General features: G+C 36.9%; 2 protein-coding genes across 16 annotated transcripts in view; both read left to right on the forward strand.

Annotated features, from left to right (window-relative positions):
* Positions 1–11,235, forward strand: part of LOC307036425 (galactose-specific lectin nattectin-like) — a 28,050-nt gene extending 16,815 nt beyond the window's left edge. For 5 of the 15 annotated variants that reach the window (XM_079676739.1, XM_079676750.1, XM_079676738.1 and 2 more), the window contains 5 exons: positions 9,387–9,452; positions 9,589–10,021; positions 10,156–10,291; positions 10,509–10,620; positions 11,011–11,235. In XM_079676739.1, coding sequence (XP_079532865.1) covers positions 9,897–10,021; positions 10,156–10,291; positions 10,509–10,620; positions 11,011–11,072 — 435 coding nt within the window. In that variant the 5' untranslated portion in view covers positions 9,387–9,452; positions 9,589–9,896 and the 3' untranslated portion in view covers positions 11,073–11,235. Of the gene's footprint in view, positions 1–9,032; positions 9,078–9,386; positions 10,022–10,155; positions 10,292–10,508; positions 10,621–11,010 lie in introns of all 15 variants that reach the window. The other 10 variants (XM_079676748.1, XM_079676743.1, XM_079676741.1 and 7 more) reach the window with 4 other exon arrangements.
* Positions 11,236–16,421: 5,186 nt separating this feature from the next.
* Positions 16,422–18,002, forward strand: LOC307036839 (galactose-specific lectin nattectin-like). Its single transcript, XM_079677457.1, has 4 exons — positions 16,422–16,790; positions 16,925–17,059; positions 17,276–17,387; positions 17,778–18,002. Exons 1-4 carry the CDS (start codon positions 16,665–16,667, stop codon positions 17,837–17,839), a joined length of 435 nt encoding a protein of 144 aa, XP_079533583.1. The 5' UTR covers positions 16,422–16,664; the 3' UTR covers positions 17,840–18,002.
* The last annotated feature ends 2,507 nt before the right edge of the window (positions 18,003–20,509 follow it).

Here is a 20,509-nt window from a genome sequence, read left to right on the forward strand (position 1 = left end):
TTTATGAGACTGGGTTGGGTTTAATTATAACACTTTTTTTTCGAAAAGTTATGACAGATCCTGTAACTGGTTATTTTCCTTTCCGTTGACTTGTCAGTCTTGTGCCATATCAATGTGTGAAGAAATACAGTATATCCTCTGTTATAGTCACAGTCCATCTGCTCCCTTGCTTGAATGAGCTTGCAGGTCCTTCAGCAGATTTTTAAGTGAAATTAATCAACTCACAGAAAGACATGTGATAACATTTGATTTTTTTTTAAAATATTAAAACAAACTCAAAAAAGGTTATATAGTTATAATTACAAAATAAATAATATAATAGTATGTCATAACGATGTAATCAAAAGTCATAGTATATTATGTTGTAAAAAGTGAAAGTTTAGTATTTCATTAAAGTAAAAAAAAGTAATTGTATAGTATGTCCTACATTCTTTAAAAAAAAAATATATATATTGTGTTATAGTTAAAAGAAATCCACAGTATAGTTTGTAAAAAAAAATGTAAATTAAAAGGTCTGAGTATAGTTTTTTAAATAATAATAAATACATTGAATAGAAATAAAAGTAATAGTATAGTACATCATAAGAAGGTAGAGAAAACCATGGTAAAGTATGTTATAACATTATTAAGTCGAAGAATTTGTCATAAAGTAAAAATAAAGTCATATCATAGCAGACTGTTGTCTGTGCTCCCCTCTGCTGGAAACACAGTCTATTCACACCATGTGGGATAAAAACACTTTTAAACTGGATGTTTTCTTGGCCTTTCAGGGTTGATGTGTGTTGAGTCCTTTACCTCACGCCTCTCCGATTAAACCCGGATCTTATGTGAGTAAATGAAATAAAACACACCCACAGGACTGCCTTTTTCATCTTTAGTGATTCAATGTATATAGCACAATCCACACGTGCTAGAATTGCATGTTACAAAAGAAAGCTTACCTTTGCCAAAATTGACCTTTTTATAATGTAGCATCTGGTTCATCTTCAGAGAAAGCCTTCCATTTGACTTTGTCAGAAAAAATAAATAGTGTATGCACACTTAGCCAATACAAGTGTATAGTTTTCTTATTTAATGGTTGACATGTAGGCATGCTTGCTTGATGAAAATACAGAGGAAAAGGACCCATGTCATATTTACTAATCTTTCCATTTAGCTTCTGAAACAAATTAGTGTATTTTTCCGATGGGAATCGGTTTTATAGTTCTGCTCCGTATTTCTTCAACTACTGACCTGTGCCCATTTTTTATTATACACTGTAAAAAGACAATTTATTTAAACTTGGTGAATCTATAGTTAAATCTACAACCCACAGTTAATCAGTCTGCATGTAAAGTCACAATTTGTGATACGTTTTTTTCAGGCTTTATATGGTTTTGTGGCTTAGTTTCAATGTCGGTTCGTCATATAAATCTATAATATTTATCTATTTAACGGAGAGGAGTAATGGTTCGATCTTTGATAAAAATGTATCAGCAAACATATTTCCCCCCCCAAAAAAATGGCTTAATGACATGGTTTTTGGTCTTTACATTGTAGAAATTCAGTACACTGCATTGGGCATGGTATGATTGTCAGCACAGCTCTACCTGCAGAAGGGTGGTCCTCTATGCCTTGGTAGCACGCAATGTTATTGCAATGATGCTACATTGTGAATATTAAATAACTAGCAAACTAATTTTGATTTGCAAAGCTACCATGTTAAACCATCGTTTAAGGTTGGGTCTGGGTATTGTTGCTTTTTAGACCCCCCTCCCTGTAAGAAGACATTGCAAGTCCTCTACTCTCTGTAAAATAATAACATTTTTAATCTAAATACATCAAGGAAAAAAACAAACAAACAAAGAACTCCTCAATACAATTTGTATTAGCATCAAAAACACAAACTGTTTCCTTTCCCCTTTTTTTTTCGATGTATTTTTTTGCGAATTATAAAAGGGTAATGCCCAAACTGTCAGAGTTTTAACACTGTAGCATCTGGTTCATCTTGAGACAGACATACTTTGTCACTTTGTCTGGGAAATGATTGATTCACTGGCAAATTAACTTTAAATCCATACACGCCGATTTCCTGCACCGCCTCAAGGAAAATAAAATGTTATGAAAATAAAAAGGCAAAACTTAAAAGAATAAAAATGTAGTAGACGTCAGTTGGAGCAGAAAACAATCTAGTTTACCATTTAAGATTTGGTGTTTTCCTTTTTGAGGCTGCAGGGGTGTGGTATGTTTTCTCAAGAGTATTAGTTTTGTCAAGCAAGTGTTGTATTGAACAAATAATTTAATTAAGCACATGTTTGTTTAAGCAGGGAAGAAAAACAAAAGAGCAATATGATGCTCACGGATGCACAGTGAGCTGTGAAGGCAAGGCAAGTTTATTTATATAGCACATTTCAACACAAGGCAATTCAAAGTGCTTTACAAAAATGAAAGACATTAAGAGCATTAAGAAACATATTATGAAGTTACATTTAAAAACACTCATTTTAAAGCAATGGTATAAAATGACATTTAAAAACACTCATTTAAAAGCAAAGATACATAAAATAAAAGTTACAGTGCAGTGTGAGATACACACATCTGAAATGTTTAGCTCTGACTCTCAATCATTGCTAACTTTTTAGCAGAAATAGTTTTCTATCACCTCCCTTTCTTTCTACTTTCTTGTTTAACTTGTCCTTTAGTTATTTCAAGTGTCTAAACCAGGGGTCGGCAACCCCTGGCACGCGTGCCAGCATTGGCACGTGGCACCGTAACCAGTGGCACACTAGGAATAAGTGGAATAAGTGTGCAATAATATTTAAATTGTATTTTCGGATCCTGAACGAGACCGCCGCCAGAGCGCCTCTACCTGCAGAAGGAAGCCATACGCAACGCAGCCCCGCTGACTTTCTGCCGCTTTCCTCCGTGGTGTAGTGCTGATCGTTTCACCACAGAGGAAAGCACTTCACAAATTGTAGTAGGCCTACCCATAAGGAGCTGTACAAATGCCGCAGTTTTTGTGTGGCTGTGTCTTTAGTTGAATGTCCAGTGGCGATCTGCTCATCGAAATAATATGCTACAAAGGGGCGGACTGGCCATCTGTGTGTTGAACTTTCCTGTCGGCTCCCAGACCGTAGTCGAGGAGGGAAGCAGCAACAAGCTTCAGGTTCAATAACCCACTTTAGCTTAAATGACTGGAGAGAGGCGAGCTCTTCTTGGAAGGCCGTTGCATTTATTTAGCTGTTCTTCTGTTTCACAAAATTCATCACAGACCTCTGTTTTTCTGCTGCCTCGTTTCACTTCCAGAAACATACACACGTTCCCTCACTGTCGCTCTACCATCCACACACACACATGCACAAGCCACACCCCTCTCTCTCTCTCTCTTAGAGGGACAGCGATCTCATCTCACTCTGCATGACCCTAATATCATAACATGTGTGTTCTGGAGAATCACAGAACGGACGATTGTCCTTATTATTATGCCGTTTAAACCAATTATTTAAATGTGGTAAATGTGTAAGTTTCGTTGACAGGTCCACACACTGCTTCCCCGCAGCGAGGCTCCCTCCGGCTGATAGTTCACGAGCGTCAAGCTCCTCAACCCCCCCCACCCCCGCCGTTGATAATTCTCGATTGTCGGCACGCTGATAACACTTTTTTTTTTAAATGGCACTTCATATCAAAAAGGTTGCCGACCCCTGGTCTAAACGAACCCCCCTTTGGAACATTCTATGATGAAAGACACAAAGGCTCAATTACATTTTGACGCCTTCACTCTCATGTAGGAGTCAGATTGTTATGCCTTCCCATTTATACTTTGTTTGCGTGGACAATCGGCCACAGAAGGTGTTGTTGAAATCCTGCTATTGGGAGTGGGTTATTAAATGCTCCAACAGGAAGTCTGCATCGATCCTTACTTAACCGGCTACCATGTGCAACGCTGCAAAATGTTTATTTTATTTTATTACACTGTCATACAGATTGAAGGTTATATAATATATATAAACTTTTTTTAACCTATGATCAGTGCTTCCTCTGGCCAAATTGAGGCTCTTTGCACTGCGCATGTCCTGCGTATAGGGAGGGGGGCCCTGCCTTGGATCAAATATGTCCCTGTTTAGTCGGGGAAACAGTAGATGTGTGCATTTGATTTTAAAGTTTTGTATATTCACAGAGACTGTTGCGAAATCAAGCAAAAGGGGAATCTTAAAAATGTTTGGGGTTTAATTATAACACTTTTTTTTTTGGAAAGTTATGACAGATCCTGTAACTGGTTATTTTCCTTTCCGTTGAATTGTCAGTCTTGTGCCATATCAATGTGTGAAGAAATACAGTATATCCTCTGTTATAGTCACAGTCCATCTGCTCCCTTGCTTGAATGAGCTTGCAGGTCCTTCAGCACAATCCAAACATGTTGGAATTGCATGTTACAAAAAAAAGCTTACCTTTGCCAAAATTGACCTTTTTATAATGTAGCATCTGGTTCTTCTTCAGAGAAAGCCTTCCATTTGACTTCGTCAGAAAAAATAAAGTCTATGCAAACTTATAAACCAATAAAAGTTTATAGTTTTTTTATTTAATGGTTGACATGTAGGCATGCTTGCTTGATGAAAATACAGAGGAAAAGGACCCATGTCATATTTACTAATCTTTCCATTTAGCTTCTGAAACAAATTAGTATATTTTTCCAATGGGAATCGGTTTTATAGTTCTGCTCCGTATTTCTTCAACTACTGACCTGTGCCCATTTTTTATTATACACTGTAAAAAGACAATTTATTTAAACTTGGTGAATCTATAGTTAAATCTACAACCCACAGTTAATCAGTCTGCATGTAAAGTCACAATTTGTGATACGTTTTTTTCTTTTCAGGCTTTATATGGTTTTGTGGCTTAGTTTCAATGTCGGTTCGTCATATAAATCTATAATATTTATCTATTTAACGGAGAGGAGTAATGGTTCGATCTTTGTTAAAAATGTATCAGCAAACATATTTCCCCCCCCAAAAAAATGGCTTAATGACATGGTTTTTGGTCTTTACATTGTAGAAATTCAGTACACTGCAGTGTGCATGGTATCATTGTCAGCACAGCTCTACCTGCAGAAGGGTGGTCCTCTATGCCTTGGTAGCACGCAATGTTATTGCAATGATGCTACATTGTGAATATTAAATAACTAGCAAACTAATTTTGATTTGCAAAGCTACCATGTTAAACCATCGTTTAAGGTTGGGTCTGGGTATTGTTGCTTTTTAGACCCCCCCCCCCCCCCCCCCTCCCTGTAAGAAGACATTGCAAGTCCTCTACTCTCTGTAAAATAATAACATTTTTAATCTAAATACATCAAGGAAAAAAACAAACAAACAAAGAACTCCTCAATACAATTTGTATTAGCATCAAAAACACAAACTGTTTCCTTTCCCCTTTTTTATTCGATGTATTTTTTTGCGAATTATAAAAGCGTAATGCCCAAACTGTCAGAGTTTTAACACTGTAGCATCTGGTTCATCTTGAGACAGACATACTTTGTCACTTTGTCTGGGAAATAATTGATTCACTGGCAAATTAACTTTAAATCCATACACGCCGATTTCCTGCACCGCCTCAGGCTCAGGTCATGGCTACTTTTATGAAAATAAAAAGGCAAAACTTAAAAGAATAAAAATGTAGTAGACGTCAGTTGGAGAAGAATAAAATCTAGTTTGCCATTTAAGATTTGGTGTTTTCCTTTTTGAGGCTGCAGGGGTGTGGTATGTTTTCTCAAGAGTATTAGTTTTGTCAAGCAAGTGTTGTATTGAACAAATAATTTAATTAAGCACATGTTTGTTTAAGCAGGGAAGAAAAACAAAAGAGCAATATGATGCTCACGGATGCACAGTGAGCTTTGAAGGCAAGGCAAGTTTATTTATATAGCACATTTCAACACAAGGCAATTCAAAGTGCTTTACAAAAATGAAAGACATTAAGAGCATTAAGAAACATATTATGAAGTTACATTTAAAAACACTCATTTTAAAGCAATGGTATAAAATGACATTTAAAAACACTCATTTAAAAGCAATGGTATAAAATGACATTTAAAAACACTCATTTAAAAGCAAAGATACATAAAATAAAAGTTACAGTGCAGTGTGAGATACACACATCTGAAATGTTTAGCTCTGACTCTCAATCATTGCTAACTTTTTAGCAGAAATAGTTTTCTATCACCTCCCTTTCTTTCTACTTTCTTGTTTAACTTGTCCTTTAGTTATTTCAAGTGTCTAAACGAACCCCCCTTTGGAACATTCTAATCTGACCCCATGGTACCTTTTAGTTTTCGCCGAAACTATTCCTCTTTTTTATTTTTAAATGCACATAGTAACATTTACCTTGTCTTTCTAGGACTTTTTTTGGTATCCTCCGTGAACCAGGGTCTTGAAACCAAAACGGATTCCTGTACCCCATGGTACCTTTTTAGTTTTCGCCAAAACTATTCCTCTTTTCTTTAAATGCGCATTAGTTAAGTTTAAGTTCTCTTTTCTAGGACTTTTTTGGTGTCCTCTGCGAACAAGGGTCTTGAAACCAAAACCGCAAACGTAGGGGACTTTAACCCTACAAAAATAAGCCTGAATATATCAATTAAAACCAGCGGCAAAATGGCATTTAAAAACAGTCGTTAAAAAGAAAAAATACATGGATAAAAGTTACAGTGCAGTTTAAGATATGAATAGTTAAATTAAAAGCAACAGCAAAAAGAAAAGTCTTCAGCCTGGATTTAAAAGTAGTCAGAGTTGCAGCGGACCTGCAGGTTTCTGGGAGTTTGTTCCAGATATTTGGAGCATAATAACTGAACGCTGCTTCTCCATGTTTAGTTCTGACTCTGGGGACAGAAAGCTGACCAGTCCCTGAAGACCTGAGAGATCTGGATGGTTCATCATTTAGCAGGAGGTCAGAAATGCATTTTGGTCCTAAACCATTCAGTGCTTTATAAACAGCAGCAGTATTTTGAAATCTATTCTTTGACACACAGGAAGCCAGTGTAAAGACTTCAGAACTGGAGCGATGTGATCCACTTTCTTAATGTCAGTGAGGACTCGAGCAGCAGCGTTCTGAATCAGCTGCAGCTTTCTAATAGATGTTTTAGTGAGACCTGTAAAGACACCATTACAGTAGTCCAGTCTACTGAAGATAAAAGCATGGACAAGTTTTTCCAAATCCTTCTGTGACATCAGTCTTTTAATCCTAGATATGTTCTTTAGGTGATAGTAAGCTGATTTAGTAACTGTTTTAATGTGACTGTTGAAAGGAAAGTAGAGAAGCAAACTCATGACTATCATCTTTCTTTGGAAGAGTTCCAAACATAAACACTTCTTCTTTTGGGGCAATGATGCATTAGTGTGGAGTGGTGCTTGGAGAGGTCTCAGTTCACATCCTTGGCCCTGCCGTGGTGCCCTTGAGCAAGTCAGCGGACATCCCCCCCCCACGCCCCTCACTCCCCATTGCTCCCTGGGCGCTGTACAATAGCTGCCCACTGCTCCTAGTACTAGGATGGGTTAAAAGCAGAGAACAAATGCCACTGCGTGTGCTATGTGCTCTGCATGTGTGACCATTAAAGAGGGTTTCATCCCTCCAATTCTATAGTTATTGAAGCGAAAAAGCAAAGACTTGAACTGTTTGCCTGTTAATGGAAAATAAACCTCAACTTCTGTATTTATTTGGCATGTGCATATGGTAACTGTTTGCATATTTAAAAACTATATTAGAGATGCACCATTGTGACATTTCTCAGTCGATACCAATGTTTTAAGTAACAATTCGACTGATGCTGGTGTTGTGTTGTTATTTATTCTCACAACTATAGTTTTTTTAAATAAAAAAGAAATGGAAGCTGTTTCATTTATCACACTAATTCTGGTTAAGCACAAATAGCTATAAAGCACCTTTTAACAAAGTATTTCTAGTCTTCTATACAATTACCTACTTTAGGAAAATATTTTTAGTACCAACCGTAAGTGGTTGCATTTGACTCTTGTCTTTCATAATCCATTATCACTCGTCATTTTTTATAATTATATTCTTGTCTTCAATAGGCTTTCATAACAACAGCCTAGTTAAGGTTTTTTCACAAATACTCACATTTAAGTGACCTCGTTCACTTATCATCACCATATCCAACGAACTGGATAAAAAGTGTGTGGCGGTATTACGAAAATAGTATTGTGACATCGAGTCAGATGAGCAAAGGGTGGTGGGCATAAGGGTGGCCCTGGTAAACATGGAACATCCTGGACGACTGTCACACATAAAGACAACAGGTTAGGAGTAAATAGTGCCAGGTATTGAATGAATGCATGCCAACAGATTTGATAAATGGGGTTATTTCTTATGGACCTGGCTATGTACACAGTAGAGTTATCTCTTGGCTTGTACTTACGAAGTACAAAAGTATTAAGAACACTCTTAACTAAAATATCATTATATGCTTAAGCATCAATATGTCCAGGATATTGGACGATATCAGAGCATCAAAGCCAGGAAAGGCAAGTTAATTTATAAAACACCTCTTAACACAAGAACAGTAAACAATGACCACTGGCCGCTAACCTAAAGTACACATACTTTTGGAGGCAGGGATGGATATACTGTGAGAGTTGTATAGCAGAACTTGCTTCTGTATTTTACATTTGTGTACCTGAAGGTTATAAATGATTTGTTTCAGTGTGGGTCCAGTAAGAACAATGATGTCAAGAGGCGAACGTTTGCGAAATGATATTATCTCAGTGAAACACATGTAAAGAAAAGGAATAGATTTGTCAGAGTGGGATGAAAATGTACGCATGTTAATAATTTTTTTAAAGATTTGAATATGTTGGAGTTTAAATGTATGTTGGACATGCTGTGGCTGATAGCTGAACAGGCAGTGGATCCATATCTTGTTTGAAGAGTATTCTGGTTTCACTCAAGTCCGAGCCAATAGATTACACAATATTTATACAAAGGACATGCTAACCAAGTGTCTGTCAATACATCAAGAGAAGGTATATAAACTCTGGATTTCCCTCTCAAAGTCACCCTGCTACCTGCTGCAAGTGCAACCTCAACTGATCATCAAGGTAAGGCTCTCATACTTTTCTATCATTATGGCTTCATCTGTTTTGATCGATACCTCCAGAAAGAGATATCATATGTTCATTATTACGTTTAGTTTTCACTTGTGAAAAAGTGAAATCACCTTTTCATGTCTGGTGCTTTACAATGTCTTGTTTCAGTAAAACCTCCAAACTTTTGTGTATATTACTTTATTTTCTTCTTTATTTCTGAATTAGAATCTTTTTTAATTTTGTAATTGAGGTACACATTAAGACATTAAATATACTTTTAAATGATGCATTAACTTATTAATATACTGCTTCTTTACACAGATGGCTTCATGTCTTCATTTCACTGTGGTCCTCTGTTTGACCAGTGGACTGTGGAGTGGAGCAAATGTAAGTTTTACGCACACTAATACATTTATATACCAAGATCTGTAGGGTTATAATAAGGTATTGAATAACACACAATAACATATACAATGAAGTTCCTATTAATCCATTGATAATGATGTTTTCTTTGTGTTCACAGGCACAGAAAGAAGGTTGGTAATTATAAAGTGACTTGAACTTTCTACCTGCTGCTCTAACAATTCATTATTTTCCAAAATTAAGGTTTTTGTTACATTGTTAAATTGTTGAGCTGCTGGTGAGGAATAGTAACACAAAGAGGGGATTTCTCCTCAAGGATTATTACTTTAAAATATTTTTGTAGTTACTCCACCAATATGGAGAGGAAGAATGATTACGGCACTTCTTTGAGGTTTTAAATTGCTCCCAAACTATAAAGTATCACTGTAACGCTTTTCCTCTCACACTTATTCCATGCCAGATTAATGAATGTCCTTATCATCTTTAGAAAAGCCATGCCATGTCCCATGTAAGACCTGCCCTTCTGGATGGACTCCGTTTGAAGATCACTGTTACATGTACAAGCATGCTGCTAAGACCTGGGCTGATGCAGAGGTACATCGAGGAACAATATGAGTTATAACTGACCAACACGTTTATAGAGTTCTCACTTCTATTTCCTCATTTAACTCTCGCTTTTCTCTCACTTGCTTTATGTTATTTTATTCAATCCACACGTTGCATATTTGGTGGACTGCATTGCCCTTGGTGGAAATCTGGCATCAATCCCCAACCAAGGGGTGTACACATTTATCAGAAAGATCGTAAACACAGCGACTAACGCAAATCTCCAGACTTGGATTGGAGGCAATGACTTGGCAAAGGTGAGTCATTTAATACTAAACACGATGCAATGGGTTTGTCTCTTTTGAGCCTGATCTTGAATATATTCGTAATTAAATTTGCACTTAACTTTATTGTATAATATAATAGAACCAAGGTAAAGCTGACTGCTGTGGACACTGAACTATCAGCATGGTTGGATGGGGGTAAAATAGATTTTCTTTATTGGATTTAATTGACCATTAAACTTTTTTTTAGGAGGGTGTGTGGATGTGGAGTGATGGTACCAAGTTTGTCGCCAAAAACTGGGCTCCCGGCCAACCCGACAATTATCAGGGTCTAGAAGACTGCTTGATGATGAACTATAAGGGTATGCACTAATAATCTGTTTACCACCAGCAATGTCAATTTAGCTCTTAAAATGTATGTTAGAAAAGTCATCTTTGGTAACTGATAACCTTATATAATCTGGATTAGGAATTTAATTTCTTTATACATAACATTAAGAGTAGAATCCTCTAAAGTATTTATAAGATTTATATAGTATTAGTTAACTTTTTAATTATTTGATTACCTGATCCATTCAAATGTACTCTGCTCCAACTTCTTGACAGTATCTGAATATATTCAGATTGTTTAATTTGTTAAAAATGTGAAGTTAGGCTTTAGAAAACTGACAATTTCTGACATTGTACACATCAAATAATTGTGTGATTGATTGATATTTTTGCTGTTTTGTTTCCTAACTCTTAAACTCTAGATCTTATCAATGATGCTCCTTGTACCTATTTGAGAGCCTTTGTTTGTGGCGTGCGCCTGTGAAGAACCCCGGCCCCCCCATTCTGACACTATGATGTCACCACCCCACTAGTGATGTCTCTTCCACCAGGGTGTCAAGCCTCGATGACATCACTGCTGGAAGCCATTTTGAAATTTCTGATTTTATTTCAGCTGATGTAATAAATGGATACATCCTGTCCAACAATCCGTCTCATCTCTATAAAAGCTAAATATGTGTTCATTTAGAAAATAAAATCTAAACAATCAACTGGTTTATACGACAATAGTGAAAGGTAGAAGAAGTAAATCGAAAGCCCAAAACATGAACGGTAGCCACAAAGCAGGAAAATACACACAAGTATGTGGACAAGGGTGTCAATCTTTTTTCTCACAATTACATCATATCTGCTGGCCTATTTACTTATGATTACCATCATCTCCCCTTTGAATTTTGTTTCTATCTTTGAAGAGAATATTGTTTTCTCTCATATTCATGCCAATAATATCTTATATCTAATAAAACTAGAGAGTATTTTGCAAAGGGACACACCAGCTGCAACACCAAACTGGGCCAGGGGAGTTAAGTGGGGCTACATTTTTTGTGATATCAAATGGGGACAGGGTTTAAATAATACCCCTTACCACACTGTGCTGTGACCATACTTGTTAAAGTTTGCCTTCATTTTGATCTTGCAATATAAACACAGGGCAAGTTACAACAAAATAATGTGCTCGTTCCTGCCAGAGAAGTTGGTTCCAGGACATTTAGTCATGATGAAAGACGCAAAGGCTCCATTACATTTTGACGCCTTCACTCTCATATAGGAGTCAGATTGTTGTGCCTTCCCATTTATACTTTGTTTGCTCGGACAATCGGCCACATAAGGTGTTGTTGAAATCCAGCTAGTGGGAGTGGGTTATTACGTTTTATTTTATTATACTGTCATACAGATTGAAGGTTATATAATATATACACTTTTTTTAACCTATGATCAGTGCTGCCTCTTGCCGAATTGAGGCCCTTCGCACTGCGCATGTCCTGCGTATAGGGAGGGGGGCCCTGCCTTGGATCAAATATGTCCCTGTTTAGTCGGGGAAACAGCAGATGTGTGCATCTGATTGTAAAGTTTTGTAATTTCACAGAGGCTGTTGCGAAATCAAGCAAAAAGTGAATCTTAAAAGTTTTTGGGGTTTAACAACCCAGTCTCGCAAAAAAACGTGTAATAACTAGGTTGGTCCACAACGTAGGTCGTAGTATTTCTACAAAAACGCCTCTGAAATTGTAGGATCCCTACGTTTTTTTTCACTATTATTCCAATGGCTGGCGTCTATGTCACGTGATCTTCAAATTTCTCCCTGCAGAAAAAAAAAACTGGAAATTTGAAGATCACGTGACATAGACGCCAGCCATTGGAATGAATGGTGAAAAAAAACGTAGGGATCTTACAATTTCAGAGGCGTTTTTGTAGAAATACTACGTCCCAAGTTGTGGACCAACGTAGTTATTACACGTTTTTTTATGAGACTGGGTTGGGTTTAATTATAACACTTTTTTTTCGAAAAGTTATGACAGATCCTGTAACTGGTTATTTTCCTTTCCGTTGACTTGTCAATCTTGTGCCATATCAATGTGTGAAGAAATACAGTATATCCTCTGTTATAGTCACAGTCCATCTGCTCCCTTGCTTGAATGAGCTTGCAGGTCCTTCAGCAGATTTTTAAGTGAAATTAATCAACTCACAGAAAGACATGTGATAACATTTGATTTTTTTTTTAAATATTAAAACAAACTCAAAAAAGGTTATATAGTTATAATTACAAAATAAATAATATAATAGTATGTCATAACGATGTAATCAAAAGTCATAGTATATTATGTTGTAAAAAGTGAAAGTTTAGTATTTCAAAAGGCCTTTACACATACTGCTATTATTAACACAAAGTAACCAACCACACACCTCTATTGAAAACAAGTCGATTCCCCTGACAATTGACATGCTGAAACTCCTCGGAATGCTCCCTCCCCCACCTCTCTCGTCCCTGTCATAAAAACTGCTTCCATTTCATATAGAGTAATAAAAGATGTTTAAGCTAATTTCTCCACAATGTTTGTAGCCATTTAGTACCCACACATGAAAGAATAAGAACAGAGGTATAGTTGACCAGTAATCATGTAGCAGATCTATTTACTGCAATGAAAACACACACACACATCTGCTTCAAGCCTGTGTAAGCACACCCTTCTTTTACGAGGGAAACATTCCAGCGTCTGGCCCTATTCCCAAATAAGGGGTCCCCTTCTCACCTCTCTCTCTATACACAAGGACTTCACCTCAATATATTGGGGGAGGAAAAAGATACTTTGTCCCTTCAAATTTAACACACATGAATATATATAAGGTGACATTAAAATGAATATACCAGATTTAACTTTCCTGCCATAACACGCTACTTTAATCCTTCAAATAATTCAAATAATCCTTCAGAAGGCAGATATAGCAAAAGATGAACGTAAACGACAAACGATGTTTCTTTCCTGGTAAGTCAACAATGGGTCCTCAATGTACACGCCCCGGATTCCTATGACGAAAATAATAGAATGTCGCCAGTTGTCATGACTCAACTTATACTGTAACACCGGTACTCAGCCGCCGGCAATATACGTATATATTGTAAACGCAACGCAGCACAAATGTGGGTCTGACTCTGCCTCACAGAGGGTGACTGGCTGTCTACATGACGTGGCCTGCCGACATTGCCACTTTCATAGAGATCATACTAATGCCCTCGATTGGTCTCTGTGTCATTCAAGCTCGGGAGGGTGTGTGTTGGTGTATGTGTGGCGCGAGCGAGCGAGAAAGCGCGCGCACCGGTTACGTGTATTGTTGTTAGCCTCTGGTGCCAGCTAGCTGCGCTAACGGATATCAGGAACTGTTTCAACAACAAGGTGGAGGGAAAGTCCTTTGCTGTCAGACTGAGAGGCTGATAACTACAGCTCTGGTGAGGTAAATTACTCTCTGAGTCTTTAGATAGGTAACTTAGTTTAAGTTATCTCAGTGGGTCTCAAACGGTTCGGTCACCATATGTAAACACATATTTCCATTTGAGGGGGTAGTGATTCGTAAAATACGCATGAATAATAGAAACAAAATGTTAACTAGGTGAAAAAAGGTAAGATAAACTTGTTGAGAGCTAAAACTAGTCTTTGCTGTTGCCTCAAAGAGGAGCAGGGGGGAGAGGAGGGAGACAGGAGAGGCCGATTCAGGAGCCCAGACACACTCACAACTATAAATGAACCAAAAACAAATAAATAAACAAGTTTCAATGTTTTTTCATATTGGATATTGTATGTTATTGGTTATGGCCATGTACTTATGATTATATGATTATTTAAATGTATACATTTTTGTTTCATATGGGTGTAGTCTCTTTATTTCCCCCTCAAAATGCACCAGATTGATGCATTTAAGTCCAACATTTAAAAACAAATCTTACCGGGGGAGCATGCCCCCGGACCCCCCTATAGGATTTGAGGCCCGGCCCCACTGTTCCCAAATAGATTTGCAATTTTCTTTAAATAGTAACCCATCTCCATATGTTTCTTTTTGGGCACTAGATTTAAACTAGAGGGCTATCACTTTGTGCAGCAACGCTATTGGCAAATAAATCCAGCAAAATGGCACAAAAAACTGGTAGTGGCCTCAGGGACGAGGAGTCATTTAACCAGCCAGTAGGAGTCAAGCTTTACTTTCTTTTATATCCATAAAGAAAAAGTAAATCTGTTTACAGTTGTTTCATTATGGATGTTGAGAGGTATCCATATATCTCTTCATTTTGCTCTCAAATTGCAGAAGATTGATGCATCTAACTTCAATATGTTCCCGGGGGAGCATGCCCCCGGATCCCCCTAGACTAGAGGGTGTCAGGTCCACTCCCCACTTATAAAAAGAGCTCTTTACCACTGCACCCCCTCTAATCTCAGATGCACCCTGAGTCATTTTGTTTAAGTACAGTGAGCCTTTCTAAAATATACAGTAAAGAGACAACGTTTGCGAAATGATATTATCTCAGTGAAACACATGTAAAGAAAAGGTATAGATTTGTCAGAGTGGGATGAAAATGTACGCATGTTGTTAATTATTTTTTAAAATATTTGAATATGTTGGAGTTTAAATGTATGTTGGACATGCTGTGGCTGATAGCTGAACAGGCAGTGGATCCATATCTTGTTTGAAGAGTGTTGTGGAAAACTTCTTTATCTATCAATAATCTACAGATGTAATAGTAATAATCAATAAATAGTCTTTCAGCAAATCAGAGTTGTCTTCGTTCGTTCTTTATTCAAGCTTGAAGATGCAAGTCTCAGAGTACAGAGTCTGCAGGAGTGCACACAGAGGGAAGTGTGTGTGTGTTTTTTATAGAGACCTTGACAGTTTTCTACCTGTCACTGTTGCTGACAAAGAGAGATAAGATTATTTACTGACTTGTCATCTTGCAACGCTCTTTTGAAAAACAAGAACTGTGCATTGCTAAATAGAAAAACAGACGCGGTTAAACAAAGGTATAGCAAGGGACATGAACTGAATACATGTGTCATGATTAAACTGCTGCATTTGGTTTTACCGTATAAGGTAACATAAGAAATTGCCATCACAAGAGCATTCTGGTTTTCCTCAAGTATGAGCCAATAGATTATACAATATTTTATACAAAGGAAACACCTTTGTATTGACAAACACCAAGTGTTTGTCAATACATCAAGAGAAGAAGTCACCCTGCTACCTGCTGCAAGTGCAACATCAACTGATCATCAAGGTAAGGCTCTTATACTTTTCTATCATTATGGCTTCATCTGTTTTGATCGATACCTCCAGAAAGAGATATCATTAATTCATTATTACGTTTAGTTTTCACTTGTGAAAAAGTGAAATCACCTTTTCATGTCTGGTGCTTTACAATGTCTTGTTTCAGTAAAACCTCCAAACTTTTGTGTATATTACTTTATTTTCTTCTCTATTTCTGAATTAGAATCTTTTTTAATTTTGTAATTGAGGTACACATTAAGACATTAAATATACTTTTAAATGATGCATTCACTTATTAATATACTGCTTCTTTACATAGATGGCTTCATGTCTTCATTTCACTGTGGTCCTCTGTTTGACCAGTGGACTGTGGAGTGGAGCAAATGTAAGTTTTACGCACACTAATACATTTATATACCAAGATCTGTAGGGTTATAATAAGGTATTGAATAACACACAATAACATATACAATGAAGTTCCTATTAATCCATTGATAATGATGTTTTCTTTGTGTTCACAGGCACAGAAAGAAGGTTGGTAATTATAAAGTGACTTCAACTTTCTACCTGCTGCTCTAACAATTAATTATTTTCCAAAATTAAGGTTTTTGTTACATTGTTAAATTGTTGAGCTGCTGGTGAGGAATAGTAACACAAAGAGGGGATTTCTCCTCAAGGATTATTACTTTAAAATATTTTTGTAGTTACTCCACCAATATGGAGAGGAAGAATGATTACGGCACTTCTTTGAGGTTTTAAATTGCTCCCAAACTATAAAATATCACTGTAACGCTTTTCCTCTCACACTTATTCCATGCCAGATTAATGAATGTCCTTATCATCTTTAGAAAAGCCATGCCATGTCCCATGTAAGACCTGTCCTTCTGGATGGACTCCGTTTGAAGATCACTGTTACATGTACAAGCATGCTGCTAAGACCTGGGCTGATGCAGAGGTACATCGAGGAACAATATGAGTTATAACTGACCAACACGTTTATAGAGTTCTCACTTCTATTTCCTCATTTAACTCTCGCTTTTCTCTCACTTGCTTTATGTTATTTTATTCAATCCACACGTTGCATATTAGGTGGACTGCATTGCCCTTGGTGGAAATCTGGCATCAATCCCCAACCAAGGGGTGTACACATTTATCAGAAAGATCGTAAACACAGCGACTAACGCAAATGCCCAGACTTGGATTGGAGGCAATGATTTGGCAAAGGTGAGTCATTTAATATTAAACACGATGCAATGGGTTTGCCTCCTTTGAGCCTGATCTTGAATATATTCGTAATTAAATTTGCACTTAACTTTATTGTATAATATAATAGAACCAAGGTAAAGCTGACTGCTGTGGACACTGAACTATCAGCATGGTTGGATGGGGGTAAAATAGTTTTTTTTTTTGGATTGAATTGACCATTAAACTTTTTTTTAGGAGGGCTTGTGGCTGTGGAGTGATGGTACCAAGTTTGTCGCCAAAAACTGGTCTCCCGGCCAACCCGACAATTATCAGGGTCTAGAAGACTGCTTGATGATGAACTATAAGGGTATGCACTAATAATCTGTTTACCACCAGCAATGTCAATTTAGCTCTTAAAATTTATTTTAGAAAAGTCATCTTTGGTAACTGATAACCTTATATAATCTGGATTAGGAATTTCATTTCTTTATACATAACATTAAGAGTAGAATCCTCTAAAGTATTTATAAGATTTATATACTATTAGTTAACTTTTTAATTATTTGATTACCTGATCCATTCAAATGTACTCTGCTCCAACTTCTTGACAGTATCTGAATATATTCAGATTGTTTAATTTGTTAAAAATGTGAAGTTAGGCTTTAGAAAACTGACAATTTCTGACATTGTACACATCAAATAATTGTGTGACTGATTTATATTTTTGCTGTTTTGTTTCCTAACTCTTAAACTCTAGATCTTATCAATGATGCTCCTTGTACCTATTTGAGAGCCTTTGTTTGTGGCGTGCGCCTGTGAAGAACCCCGGCCCCCCCATTCTGACAGTATGATGTCACCACCCCACTAGTGATGTCTCTTCCACCAGGGTGTCAAGCCTCGATGACATCACTGCTGGAAGCCATTTTGACATATCTGATTTTATTTCAGCTGATGTAATAAATGGATACATCCTGTCCAACAATCCGTCTCATCTCTTTTAAAGCTAAATATGTGTTCATTTAGAAAATCTAATCTAATCAATCAGCTGGTTTATACGACAAAAGGGAAAGGTAGAAGAAGTAAATCGACAGCCCTAAACATGAACGGTAGCCACAAAGCAGAAAAATACACACAAGTATGTGGACAAGGGTGTCAATCTTTTTTCTGACAAGTACATCATATCTGCTGGCCTATTTACTTATGATCACCTTCATCTCCCCGTTTTCAACTGCGATGTTGAAGTTTGCTTCATCTTTGAAGAGCATATTTGTTTTCTCTCAAATTCATGCCAATAATATCGAATAAAACTAGAGTATTTTGCAAAGGGATGCAGCTGCAACACCAAACTGGGCCAGGGGAGTTAAGTGGGGCTACATTTTTTGTGATATCAAATGGGGACAGGGTTTAAATAATACCCCTTACCACACTGTGCTGTGACGGTACTTGTTAAAGTTTGCCTTCATTTTGAACTTGCAATATAAACACAGGGCAAGTTTCAACAAACTGATGTGCTCGTTCCTGCCAGAGAAGTTGGTTCCAGGACATTTAGTCATGATGAAAGACGCAAAGGCTCCATTGCATTTTGACGCCTTCACTCTCATATAGGAGTCAGATTGTTGTGCCTTCCCATTTATACTTTGTTTGCGTGGACAATCGACCACCTAAGGTGTTGTTGAAATCCAGCTAGTCGGAGTGGGTTATTACGTTTTATTTTATTATACTGTCATACAGATTGAAGGTTATATAATATATACACTTTTTTTAACCTATGATCAGTGCTGCCTCTTGCCGAATTGAGGCCCTTCGCACTGCGCATGTCCTGCGTATAGGGAGGGGGGCCCTGCCTTGGATCAAATATGTCCCTGTTTAGTCGGGGAAACAGCAGATGTGTGCATTTGATTGTAAAGTTTTGTAATTTCACAGAGACTGTTGCGAAATCAAGCAAAAAGTGAATCTTAAAAGTTTTTGGGGTTTAACAACCCAGTCTCGCAAAAAAACGTGTAATAACTAGGTCGGTCCACAACGTAGGACGTAGTATTTCTACAAAAACGCCTCTGAAATTGTAAGATCCCTACGTTTTTTTTCACCATTCATTCCAATGACTGGCGTCTATGTCACGTGATCTTCAAATTTCTCCCTGCAGAAAAAAAAAACATGGCCGAACTTCGTTTTATTCTCGGTGGAAAATGCCTATTTTAAAGTTAGTTTGGCCATTAAAATGCGTTTTGATGTCATTTGATGCGAGAAATATGAATTGTTATTTCAGATTATGTGTGCAGTGGATGTACATAATCTTTAGTTTGCTAGTTATTACGAAGATTACTTCAGGAAATTGTGTCCATACAACGTTTTCATTGTTACCAAGGTGGTTGCTATGGACGCTGCTATCGATATTATTTCTGTTATGTTGTGTAACTGTTTAATGGTGTTATCTTTATTGCTACCCCCTTCCGCGTCAATGTATAGTGTTGGTCCACAACGCAAACGTATTAGTTTAACAAAAACTGCATCTAAAATTGTGGCATAGATACGTTATTTTCCCCTGTGCAATTCCAGTCTCACATCTCACATCACATAGTCATTAACAAATACCGGAAACAGACAGAAAACATAAAAAAAAAAATATATAATACTTTATTCCGAGTGTGCTTGCTTTTCTCTTTGAATGTCATCACATAATGGCATTGTAATACACTGTTCGGCTGCATTAAATATTACATATCTTCCGTAGTTCTCTATTTATAGAGCCTTGATGAGAAGACTTCTAGACAAACATGAGGAACTGCCGCCAACACTGAAAACGTGACGTGGATCATAAATATATCAGCAATTAAACAACATCTTACATTTCTTTTCACACAATACGTCTCTTTGCAGGATCAACACTAATTCGGCTGACTTTTAGATTTGATCCAATTGGTAGATATGCTGTATTTACACCATAAAGGTGCACAGCTGATAGAAAGGGACACCTGGTGGTTAAAGCATGTTATTGCATTTCATTATTTTTATTATTAGATATTAATAGGATCCCTATAAAGTATTCATTTCTCTTTATTCACTACTAATAGTTAATTAAAGACTGTATATAATTACTATTTTGCACATCCCTTTCCAGATTTCCAGATTTTCTAAGGTTTATTGACATATCATATACACAAACGGTGTAGTTATGCAATGAATGAAAAACTTGGGTCGCATGTTCCTCAATAGTGCATTACAAGACATCTATCAATATTTGTGCATACCTCCAGCAATGTTAACTATGTTGAAGCACTTATTTTAACTAATATTATACATATGTATTATACTCTTATACGATGTATGTAGATATTTCATCTCCGGCCTTGTCAGGTATTGAACAATCAATAAATAAAGAACACAGAATTATTAAATATAAAACACAGAATTTGTGTGATTATACTAAATGATTTACAAATAAACACCACTGCATATTTACAACTGTTACACATGCTGATGTAACGCATA

Source organism: Notothenia rossii (assembly GCF_949606895.1).
Source record: "Notothenia rossii genome assembly, chromosome: 4".
In the NCBI taxonomy this organism is placed as follows: Eukaryota; Metazoa; Chordata; class Actinopteri; order Perciformes; family Nototheniidae; genus Notothenia; species Notothenia rossii.

Excerpts from the sequence above, each read along its gene's own strand:
- LOC307036839 (XM_079677457.1), top strand. The coding sequence starts at position 16,665 with ATGTCCTTATCATCTTTAGAAAAGCCATGCCATGTCCCATGTAAGACC. Across the intron at positions 17,060-17,275 it reads GAGGCAATGATTTGGCAAAG|GAGGGCTTGTGGCTGTGGAG; the intron begins GTGAGTCATTTA and ends ACTTTTTTTTAG. Across the intron at positions 17,388-17,777 it reads CTTGATGATGAACTATAAGG|ATCTTATCAATGATGCTCCT; the intron begins GTATGCACTAAT and ends CTTAAACTCTAG.